The sequence below is a fragment of the Rhinolophus sinicus genome, linkage group LG05 (assembly GCF_036562045.2).
Source record: "Rhinolophus sinicus isolate RSC01 linkage group LG05, ASM3656204v1, whole genome shotgun sequence".
Classification (NCBI taxonomy): domain Eukaryota; kingdom Metazoa; phylum Chordata; class Mammalia; order Chiroptera; family Rhinolophidae; genus Rhinolophus; species Rhinolophus sinicus.
This window is the reverse complement of record NC_133755.1, coordinates 810,262-822,354: the sequence shown is the minus strand read 5'-3', so window position 1 is coordinate 822,354 and position 12,093 is coordinate 810,262. Positions and strand designations below refer to the sequence as shown.

General features: G+C 52.1%; 1 protein-coding gene across 28 annotated transcripts in view; it reads left to right on the top strand.

Moving 5' to 3' along the window:
- The window catches only part of MYT1L (myelin transcription factor 1 like), a 363,194-nt gene that overhangs the window by 233,716 nt on the left and 117,385 nt on the right, over positions 1-12,093 (top strand). For all 28 annotated transcript variants that reach the window (XM_074331624.1, XM_074331629.1, XM_019752014.2 and 25 more), the window contains 3 exons: positions 8,341-8,395; positions 8,545-8,578; positions 8,837-8,899. In XM_074331624.1, the coding sequence (XP_074187725.1) occupies positions 8,341-8,395; positions 8,545-8,578; positions 8,837-8,899 (152 nt within the window). The remainder of the gene's footprint in view (positions 1-8,340; positions 8,396-8,544; positions 8,579-8,836; positions 8,900-12,093) is intronic.

Genomic DNA, 12,093 nt, shown 5'->3' with positions numbered 1-12,093 from the left:
TAAATGAAATAAAACAACCTAAATATCCATTAGTGGGAAACTGACAGTGATGGTTGGATAGATTACAGTACTTGCATTCTAGGCAATATTATGCATCCATTCAAGAAATGAGCTTAATCCACAGGCACTGACCTGGAGAGAGAGCTGTGATTGTGGGTGAGTGAAAAATAGCAACTTACAGAAAAGTCGGCGTGTAGTGGAGCCTGCTCTTGTACACAGTGAGCATGTGAAAGGAAAGCCGCTCTGTTTGTCCGTCCTGTGTGAAGCGGAGAGAACGGTGGCTCTCTCTGGATGAGGAAATGGGCTGGAGGAAGAGAGATTAGTGTAAGTGCTACTCTCCTCCCTACTGCTGACATGTGCATTGTTTTCAGCTCAATCGTGTAGAGGACTTAAAGGAAAGAAAGGCAGGTGTTGCTTAGACTTGAGCTAGTCAGCAGGGATCCAGTCTGGATTCTTCCCTGATGGAAACGGGAAGATAACATCCCAGCTGTAGATGTAATGGATTGACGAGGAAGCCAAACAGAAGGGGACCAGGACCCCAGAGAAAACGCAGCGACAGGCTCATAGGTCAGGCTGGACTCGGGTGGTGTCCGGGGAGGTGGAAAGGAAAGGCAGCAGAAAGACAGCAGTGAAACCGGACGTGATCATTTGACAGAGGAATGGAGAAAAGTCAAATACGACTTGAAGGGTTCAGACTGGAAGATGAGCGCTGCGTTTATGGAGTAAATGACCACTGAGAAGTCCTGGACCAATGCAGGCTGGCACTGATCTCCTCACAAGACGTGCAAAGCAGTGGAGGAAAACCTTCTGACTATAATGCAGAGAAACAAACGTGTGTAAAACACAAGAGGGGGGAGGCGAGAGCAGTAAGTGACAGTGAGACGGGAAGAGATGGCGTTCTGGAACGAACCACTGTGAACACGGTTTTAAGTGATACATGTGAGCTGGCCATCCTCTGGGAGCAGCTCACAATGGGGACTCGCGGTTGGAATGAGAGCCTGGTGTTACAGACATGGGGCTCGGCCTGCAGCACGAGCAGCACAGACATTTCCTGAGTGTGCGTGGACCTGGGCAGGGCACTGGGGGGGGGAGTGGGCGTTAGCACCCGGTACTTACTGAGGGTGACAGGCTCTGGCGATTTGGGAAGTAGGTCGCCGGTGACCCATGAAACAGATCTCAGGAGTGACATCCAGCAAGAAGGGTGGGTGATGGAGGTGCGGATGCTGTGGGAGAAGCTTGGCATAGAGAGAGATGTGACAATTGGTAGAGTTCAGCGGGAAGAAAGGGTGGAAAGCAGAGGGCGGGGTGAGAGGAGCAGGTGGAACATGCTGGAAGGAAGGGTGAGCTAGGGAGCAAGCCCTCCTCTGCTGTCACCACTCAGGGAAGTGCTCTCACAAGACCCATCAGTGGTGGGAGGTGGCATTGGCACGTGGCAATGGTTAGGCGTGGGGACCCCGAACCCGGGCGTGAATTCTAGCTCTGGTGTCCTTTCTAGCTGGCTGACCTTGGCCCATGACTGAGCCTGTGTGAGTCCTGGGCTTTGTAATCACCATCACACAGGGTGGCTTCAAGGACGAAGCCAGAGACTGCAGGCAACGCGCTGGGCCCAGCACCAGGTGGTGAGACGTAAGGCATGGCTGCGACGCGGGGCCCAGATCCCCAACCATGAGAAGAGTTGGAAGGGAGATTTGTCACTCAGACCAAAGGGAAGGGATATCAAAACCAGGGCAGGTGGTGGGTGACCGTGAGCGACTCCGTGGATGGCTTTTCTACCCTTCCTTGTGAAGGGACGAGCAGTGGCATGACTCAGAGGGGACAGCGGTGCAAAGGAGAGCCCCTGAGGTTCACCCAAGGACACGTGGTCACGGTCAGGCCACACGGATGTTTGGCGTTATGAGCAGGTACCTAACAATGCACAGAGGACATCCTCTCACCCTACATGACAAGTGTCAGACCACACCTGGGGTCAGGAGCAGGCCCCGTGCCTTTGGAGAGCTACAGTTCGGAGGCTGAACGGGGAGAAAAGCACCCAGGCACCTTGCCAGGTCCTCCTGGAAAATCATTTTATTCCCTTCACTGGACCATGCAGTGAGCTGAGCAGAAACTCTAGACCCGCGAGAGCTGAGATCGTGGGCATCACTCGCACAGCAGAGACGCCACCGCCACCTGCCCCTGGGACCTGTGCTGTCACCGCCATGCATCCAGTGACCAGGTGAAGGATAGTGCTGACGCAGAAGACTGAGCAGCAGGTCCGAGGGACGGCGCCCCATCCACAGGGCCATTCAGCAGCCGCACAGCACCCGCGTCCACTCTGCACCTCCACCTGGCAGTCCCAGCATCAGCCAGCACCTGGGGGGGCAGATGCAGGTCCTGGGGGAGAGGGAAGCCGAAACCAGCACCTTAGGCAAGACCATAATTACTTTGAAGGTGTGTACAAGGTCTCTACAAACCTGTTTGGAGCACCTTTCAGGGAAATTAAAGAACACGTCACTCCAAGAAGAGGGCTGGTGAGGACACTGAGCTAAATTCTTAAACGCTGAGCGAAGCCCCTGTGCTCGTTCAGAGAAGGTGGCGTGTGTGGCCCATCATGTCCACACTCAGTGTCCCATCCAGACCTCGGGGACCCCAGCGCCCGTGAGGGCCTGATGGCTGCATACGCATCTGGAGAGCCGGAAGGGAATGCTTCTTGTGACGTCACATGGAGGGCTGTTTCAGGTCTGGCTTCTCCATGACCCTTCACAGCCCTGGGACCGAGACGCTGGCTTTGTTTTCCGTGCGCTCGGTCACCCTCCAGGTAGCACACTGGACAGGAGCGGGGACCCTGGGGAGGCCCCGGGAGCACACCCACACTGCAGCCCCACGCTGCCTTCGGCACAGCAGGGTCACATGGCTGGAGCCCAGCTTCTGACCTGGCTGGGACCACGTGGACAGCAGCCCGTCAGATGCCCGAGGGCTGGGCCGGTGTCATAGCCCCATCCACATGGGACCTCAGGCGGCTGGGGCTGCCACGTGGGAGAGCGGGCGTCACTGCCTGGGAAATGTACGTAAACAGTCTCCAGACCCTCCTGTTTCTCCAGAAAAATCAGAAATTCCAATTTGGATACCAAGGCTCCAGAATTTGGGTGCAAGTCCAGTGTGATAAGATGGAGAACCTGCCAGACAGTTCAGAACGTGAGCTGTTACAGGGCCCCAGCCCAAGTGCTCATTTCTGCCAGGACGGACTGGCAGGTGGGAGCCATGGAGAAGTAAAGAGAAACACCCACATGCAGAAAATCAGGTATTTATGCACATCCACGTTTATTTTCTTTTTCACTCAGGGCCACAAGAGCAACAGCTAGTTAACCGAGAATTAGTTCAGTATTTGAAGGGAAGCGGACCTGGTGTTTCATGGAAAGTTCTGGAAAGGGTGCCTTCCCCACGTGGCCAGAGCGCCACACCTAGAAGTATTCGCTGCAACTGTGCACACATTGCTGAGTGTGAGGAGCCTCAGGGCTCTGTCGTCATCTCTGCATGTCACTGAAGAGCTAGCAGTGGCCTCACGCCTTCCATGGGTCGCCAGCAGCTGCAGGCGGCCTGAGACATGCTCACAAGGGGGCCTCCGCGTCCTGTCGCGGCCACTTCTCCTAAACCACTGCCCAGGGGGCCTTCCTGTCTCCGCTGTTACTGTAGCCAGAGTAACTGAGAAGCAGATTTCTGTGGATGCAAAATTGCCTGATTGCCTCTTATTTAGTCAAAGCAAACATGTTATTTTGTGGAAGAATCTCACTGCCTGATCGTCCTGTCATCACCTGTGGAGGCTTTGAAGCTGTGGTTTAGTTTCATCTGTCCCACTGGGTCCCCAGGCCCTGGCATGGCTGCGATACCCATCCTTGGACACAGGACACCCAGGATTTGCAGAAGAGCCCTTTCCCGGTTGCTTCTTCTGAAGTCGGCAAGACCTCTGGCACGAAGTCCAGTAACTGCACACGCTTGACGGACGGCGTTCACCTTGACCTTCCGTTGACACAGCCACTGTTGACGTCCCCTCCCCATTCGTACAGCAGAGGCTTTTCTGGCAGCACGTGGGGGCTTTTTCTCTGCAGCTCTTTTATTTGTTTAAAAGTTTTCAAAACTACAGTAAAACTGTTAATAAGTAGTAATTAAGAATGTAGCCGGCCGTGCCGGCCCGGTGGCTCAGGCGGTCGGAGCTCCATGCTCCTAACTCCGAAGGCTGCCGGCTCGAGCTGAGCTGCCGCTGAGCTCCCGGATGGCTCAGTTGGTTGGAGCGCGTCCTCTCAACCACAAGGTTGCCGGTTCAACTCCCACAAGGGATGGTGGGCTGCACCTCCTGCAACTAGCAACAGCAACTGGACCTGGAGCTGAGCTGCACCCTCCACAACTAAGACTGAAAGGACAACAACTTGACTTAGAAAAAAGTCCTAGAAGTACACACTGTTCCCCAATAAAGTCCTGTTCGCCTTCCCCAATAAAATATTAAAAAAAAAAAAAAATGAAGGAACATAGCTGGCCAAGAGAAGCATTAGTTCACTGTAATTCACTCTTTCATTCATTAAACCAAAGTGCACAGTCGCCTCTGTATACTGGCGTTTTCTACCACCTCTGCCTGCCTAACACAGGACCCTTTCCTTTTCTCCAACAACTTTCTTTCTCTGTATTCAAAAGACGGGGGGTTGGGGGAACATCATCGTGGCTGTTCCCTTGCGTCTGGGTCCCACCGCTGTGGCCCCAGCACAGGCACGTGCAGGTCCTGGGTGAGGGGTCTGAGAGAGGCTGGCCTGGTGTCCTTGTGCAGCGCCCCAGGGACCTGCTTTCAGAGTGGACGGTGTCAGGACGACAGATGTCCTCTCTGGGCCGTCTACTACTGGACGTCTTTCTTGCAACCTGTCATCACATCAATGGATATTTTCTTAGGGTTTGCAGCTTTGTTTACAGAGTCAGGCCCAGACAAGGCTTGGAAGTTTATTGAGAGCATGGCCTGTGCTGCACAGGATTTCTGTTGTGCTTTCACGACAGGACGTCATTTGGGTTCTACCGTCTTGAGCCATGAGAGAGGTGGAGGGACCGGCTGTGGGAAGGGACTGGCCCGCGTTCCCCCAGGCTGTGCCTGTAGCGCAGCCTCTGCAGGCCCCTTTTTGGGGTACATGGAACACTCTGCCTTGCCTGCGAGCCTCAGGGTCTTTACACAGCCTGTTCCCTCTGCCGGGAACACACCTGACACCTGCACTGCAGCTTTCACCTCGGCTCAGATCTCAGACAGGAAGCCTGTCTTGTCTGTCTGCTCCCCCACGGGGGGCTGGATGCAGCCCCTCCTGTCCTGTCACGCCACACTGAGAATACTTCCACCCGAGCCCCTAACACGAAGTTCCACGTGATTGTGAATGCCCAAAGAATAACGTTTCATCCCATCCTCTGTTTCCCCAGTCCTGTGACAGGTGCAGTGTCAGGAATACACTGTTTCCACAGTGACACCCACGTTCTCCATCACCTTCTCTATTATTATGTTTATTTTCAATTACAGGTGACACACAATATTTTATTAGTTTCAGGTGTACAGCATAGTGGTTATACACATGTGTAGTTTAAGTGATTCCCCGACTAGTCTAGCACCCACCTGGCACTATGCACAGTTGTTACCACATTACTGACTCTACTCCCTGCGCTGTACTTTACATCCCTGTGACCACTTTGTAACTTCCAATTTGTACTTCTTAATCCCTTCACCTTTCTCACCCTGCCCCCAAGCCCCTTCCATCTGTCACCCCAACAAGTCTAGAACCCGTCTGACACCACACACAGTCATTACAATATTACTGACCCTGTTCCTTATGCTGTCCCCTCCATCCCCATGACCACTGTGTAACAACCCATTTGTACTTCAGTCCCTTCCCCCTTTGCACCCACATCCCCATCTGGCAACCAGCAGAATCTTCTGTGTATCTAGGGGTTTGTTTCTGTTTTGGTGTATTTGTTCATTTAGTCAGTTCTTTAGGTCCCACAGTGAAGTCATATGGTATGTGTCTCCCTGTCTGACTCCTCGCACTCAGCACAGTGCCCTCCACGTCCATCCATGTTGTGGCAGATGGTTAGTTTCGTTTCTACGGCTGAGTGATACCCACTGTGTGCGGACCACCTCCTGTATCCAGTTGTCTAGCGACGGCACCCAGCTCGCCTCCACATCTTGGATGTTGGAACACCTTTCACTGCGTGTCCTATTGGCCCGATATGCTTTGCTAAAGCTGTGCAGTGTTTGGAAAATGTTCCCACGTGGAGTAGCACTTTCAGAGCATCGCGTGTCACCCAGGGGTGCGGCTACACCCCTCACAAGCCCACACGTGTGTGCGTTCAGCGTTCAGTGTCCTGTGTGCTCAAGGAGCAGAAGGGGCGGCCCCAGGAGAGGCTGCTGAGCACTGCGTCACGCTGGTTCCTCTGGGGATGTGTCCCAATTCACGTCCTTCCTGGGCCTCCTTCCCTGGACAGCAGGGCCCCAGGTGTTCGACTCACCTTGATGGCAGCACCATTGCCGCCCCTCCTTCCTCAGTAACTCGCCGGCTTCTCTCAGCTCCTCTGACCCACTCCCGCTGCCCTCCACACACTCTCACCCCTGGTACCTTATTTTCTAAAATATGCTGTGAAGTGCCCACCATCATTGTGCTCCAGAAAAGACAACAGCCGTACAGTGGCCAGGTCGCCCGGGACCCCTCCCAGGTCTGCCCAGGCCTCGGAAGTGCCCCCTCTGCTCCATCAATCCCGTCTTTTCGGTGTTCCACCTGCCTCCTGCCAGCTCCTGACCCGCCATCATCCAGCAAACAGATTCACTCATTCACTCATTCATTCATTCATTCCCTCATTCATTCATTCCCTCATTCATTCATTCCCTCATTTATTCATTTTCTCATTCCCTCATCCAGTCAAACTCTGTACCCAGTATCTGTGGGTAAGCTCAGGTACAGTCTCTCTTTCTTCCTCCTTCACCCGGACAGTCCTTAAGTGTCGCAGCTTTCCTGAAGAGCCGCCCTCAGTGAGCCCCTCCCCCTGGCCGCTCCTGCTCCAAAGCTCTCGTCGTCTGTCATAGTGAATCTGGGAGTCTTCTGTCTACACAGGTACTTCCCCGTTAAAGGCGCTGAGCCCATCAGATGAACTTATATGGTTTATTACACGCATTTCTATTTCTTCTGTCATCGTCCGCGCACAATATCAGTAAATCAGTGTTCGGTGGTCAGCTGACAGGAAGGTTCAGTCGGACGTGGCCTCTGCGATCCTCTGCGGCCTCGCTGTCAAATCTGTGGAGGATCATGCCTGGCCAGTGCTTTCTGTGACCAGAGTAATGTTCACCCAGCAGAGCCCGCGCTCTCACGGGCTCCTCTACCCAAGTCTGACCTTGGTTGTTGTGAACTGTGCAGAGGTGAGCCACTGTGTGTGCGTCACAGTCATGGCAGCTCTGGCAGCTCCGGGCTGGGAAAGCCGCCGGAGACAGCTGTTCTCCTCCTGCGCGCAGGCGGCTGAACTTGCCTGCGCCCGCCCACAGACCTCTACTTGTGTCTGTGCAGTCTTGCCCTGGATAGACTGTTCGTGCGCTGGGAAAGTGTGGTGCACAGATACACGCACACACACTCAGCCCAGCATGTGTTCCTGGCTGAAAGACGCCATGGAGGGGCGGGTGGCTTGGCAGCAGAACTCCCACTCAGAAATCAGGGCAAGCCAGGCCTGTAAGGTAGACACGCTAAAGATATGTCCCTTGCACAGTTGTGAGGGTCACACCAAGTGGTTCTAGGAAAACACTGTGTAATCTGCAAAGTGCAAGATGTGGGGTAACCATGTGTCCTGGAAAAGCATCCTGACCCTTTAGATCAGTGTGGCTGGCAAGTGCACCCAGGACCTAGACGTCAGGGAGGGCACCCCAAGGTCAAACACTGTCCTCCTGGGCCACCCACCTGCTCTCCTCTCACCTGCTGGAGAAGATTAAACCCCTCAGTTCCACGGAGAACCCAGACATGACAGATGTCAGTCTGAGCCGCCCTGCAAACTTAACAGCTGTCTGTGACATTCTGGTGCGAAGTACAAGTCAGCACCAACCCAGATGTGTGTCCGGCAGGCTGCATTCGGAGCTCATCCCGGGGCAGGCTTCCTGGGTACGCGTTCCGCAAGGTCAAGGTCGGCTCTGTTGTTTCTAACATGTGGAGCTCCCGACACGTTCCTCCCCAAAGCCCCTTGGACAGGCGTCCCTTACAGAGGGAAGCAGGACTAAAACACCCTCAGTACCATGCCAGGGCTCAGCCCGCAGCCAGCTGGCCGGCCCCGCTCGCAGGCGCAGGGCACTGACCGCCTCTTATCTGCCCACAGATGGAAGTGGACACTGAAGAGAAGCGCCATCGCACCCGGTCCAAAGGGGTTCGAGGTACGTCCACAGCCGCCTGGTGACCGTGCAGCCAAGCTGCTCACCTCCATCCTGACCGCTGCCTTGACACCACCCACTCGGGAATTTTGTGTGGAAGGGGTCCTGTGATGCGTGGTAACTTTTTATCCGTTTCCCATCTCTCTCTGCAGTTCCTGTGGAGCCAGCCATACAGGAGCTGTTCAGGTGAGTGCCGTGGTGAGGTGGGTCCGTGCCAGGCAGGGGGGACCGTGCCTTAGATTTCACGGTGGCCTGCGCACGCCCCCCGTGCTGATAAAAGCAAGCCCTCCACACTTGCACATAAAGAGCGTCCCCTCACCCCACCCCCGTCCGGGTTTCTGGGTGCTCCCTGTCGGGTGGCCTCCTCCTCTCTCTGCCACTGATGCGTTCGGTCTCACCTGCCCCAGCCATGGCGCCTGTGTAATTAATTCTTTCCTGTTGCAGCTGCCCCACTCCTGGCTGTGACGGCAGTGGGCATGTGAGCGGCAAATACGCAAGACACAGAAGGTAATGCCTGCATTTATTCACACTGTTCTGTCTCAAATGACTCGTGTGGGGACAAACCAAACGTGAACACATGGGTGGTGTCCTGGAAACACTGCTGCGCGTGGTCGTTTTCCTCTGACGTGAGCTCGGTCTCCGGCCTCCTGCGCAGGTTCTCAACATGTCAGCCCTTCTGACTGTCCCATGGGGCAGGTGTATGATAACGTATAAGCTGACACGTTGAGGCCATCCTGAAACTCGTTCCGTGGGCTTGGGGGCAGCGCGCTGCGACCCCTGCTCGTCCTCACGAAGGTTTCTCTCCTTCCCCTTGCTCATGCGGTGGCTGCAAGCTGGTGAGTCAGAGTGTGGCCTTCTGGATCATCTGCAGGAACGTGACTCCCATAACTGAACATTATCCTGGGATCAGAACCCCAAGCCCAGTCCCTGGGCGGCTGCAGGGTGGTCACAGGGGGAGCTAAACAGCATGTGTCGCCTAACGGGAGTTGAGGGCTTAAATGGTTGTTACTGTCATGAATACTGGGACGAGGTCCGTCACAGAGCCTGTGCGGACAGAGCCCAGGAGGTGAGGGGCCTGGTGGGCACCGCTGACAGAGCGTCACAACAGAGGCTGGGGGCACGGAGACATCCGGCTCCACATTGTTTTCCGCAGTGAAGTTCTTCTGTGGGTAGTAAGGCAGCTCTGCCTTTCCGTGGACGTTTCCACTGTGATGAGTTGAAAGTGTCTACAACCCATGATAAATTCTGAGCTAATTTTTCACAAACGAGGTTGCTGGGACTGAGGTCATTCACCATGACAAACCGTCAGGAAGCAAAGCGCGTAATCAAAGCTCAGATGCCAGAGCAGGTGTGCCCGCAGGCCTCGGCGTGCCCTTCCCTCACTGCCTCACGCTGTAGGTCCTTTTCAGCTGAACAGTAATTTATGGGTAAAATCAGGCAATAATTTTGAATGTTCTTTAATAAAATCAAGGGAAAAATTACAAATGATTTCCCAGATCCCCATGTTAGCATTCAAGGAGGCAGGGAGTTTTTAACAAGCATCCATGATGAGGTCATTGTCAGACTTCTGTTATGTTTATAAATAGACCACAGGAATGGTGAGCCCTTTCTTAAGGGAATTTTGGGATTTAAAATGTTAAACTTATTATGTTACTGTTCTTATAGAATGAATAAGTTATTGTAATTTATATGTAATTTAAATAAGTAGTTTCAAGTATTGATGTTATTTTATAAAGGAGTATAGGTGTAAATACTTCAGCTAAAAGTTTTAAAAAACTGCAGCATTTATGTTTTCAATGGAAAACCAGTTAGCAAACCATAAGTGGAGTCTAACTTTTCCCATAATCATCTCTTGACTAGTCAGTAGTTAAAGTTTATTGTACTGTTACAGAAAGATTAAATTTGGCTAAAAAGTTTTAATTAGGTGTCAGCCAAATATAATTCCATAACCACAGTTTTGCAGGAAAAATCATGATGCTCCCACAGAATTGTGCCAACACTGGTATCCCTGCCCTCTCCGTCCAGCTGTGCGCTGCTTTGTCCCTGTGAGACGCTCCCCGCCTGCTCCCGCGATGGCCTCAGACGTGGGCCGGGCGTGGTGTGAGGGTGGCCTTTGGGACGCGTGCGGTGCGGGCACAGGGCCCAAATCTGACAGGAGCCAAGCGGATGGGGGTCGAGGGGGGTTCACAGAAACACCCAAATGAGAACATTTTCCAATAAATGTGTTAACTTAACTGAAAGTAATGTTAGCACTCTTACCATGAGTCATACCGTGTGTCATTATTACAATTCCTAAAATCTTAATGGAAATAGTTAGTTAGGAGACGTAACGTGGTCTAGAGGACGAAGAGCTGGTCCCAGTCCAGAGACACAGGTTGTTTCATCTACACCACTAATGAGCCAGGGGCTTCGGACAGATTTGTTAACATTTATGGACTTTTTCCTCAGTTTGAAATGAGAGCGTTGCAGACTTTGTCATGTGTAACTAATTACTGGTCAAAACTTATGTCCCTGGAGGAAACTCCTCTCAGAGCACTCTTCCTGAGGCAGCAAGTGAGGCTTTCTGAGTATTATTTGTTTGATGTCTACGTACGATCAGTAATTTTAGATGGGGATGACATTGGGTTTCTTAAACAGAAAAGTGCCCCATCTGCTAGCTAAACCTCATGTGTACAGTAACAGCCTTTGATGGTTGTGTTTCAGATTTCTGAGGGCTCAGTGATATCTGGCTTTGTTTCGTTTTGATTTTAAAAGATGTCCTGCTGTAAAAGTCCCTCCCCTCTGACACCTCCTCGCTCCCCTCCACACGGGGTGACCTCTGCTGTTAGTCTCTGCGGAGACCCAGAGCGCTGCTGCAGGTGCCTTCAGATGTGACAGCAGTGGCAGTGGCATCTGGGTTTTGATGCAATCACCAGTCCTTTGGTTTTTTAACAATAAAGTTTTCGATGAATGTATTCCTCTTAGGCCTACAGTTTTATCCATGTTTCCCATCAGTTCTTAGCCAAGTACAACGTGTATTTTAGTACATTGAGGCTTCTATTTATTTGAACATGCAAACAATAAATTTCCTCAGGTGTGCAGAATCGACTATGTAACAAAGTCAGAACAAATTTTAGGAAATTTGATTCCAAGTGATAAAATGATGCCTACCTATTAATCTGTATTATTTAACATAAGAAACTCCCTCAGGAAATCAGATAGTAATCATAGTTTCAGTCTACTGCTTTATTGCTTCGTAGGACATGCATTGTGGTGACCCTGGGGGTTGGTCAGGCTGCCTCACTGGCGTCTGGCTTCCCGTGGGAGCGGCTGAAGTTGATGGCTCGTTTATTTATTTTTTCAGTTGATGAATGTGGGGCTATGGATTGTAAGAAATTGGGAGAGAGGAGAATGGACCCTGGATAATAACCTGTGAGAGGAAAGAAGAACTTGGAAAGGAATTTAGAATTTCCGATCCTGGCTAAGAACTGGGGGTAGCAGTGAAGGTTAAAATACTTACTTTATTGGATGGTCTGCCTGACTTCAAAAATTGCGTCCTTGAACAAAAGAGAATCTATTCATGAGTATTTATTTGTGTTAATAGTTTATAAACAGTCTGAGTTAGCTGGTAAACAGTCGTGTAACTGCACAGCTAACAGTTAAATCAAGAGATAAATTAGGAAAAACGTAAGGGAAATGGAAACATAATTTTACTGGAAACC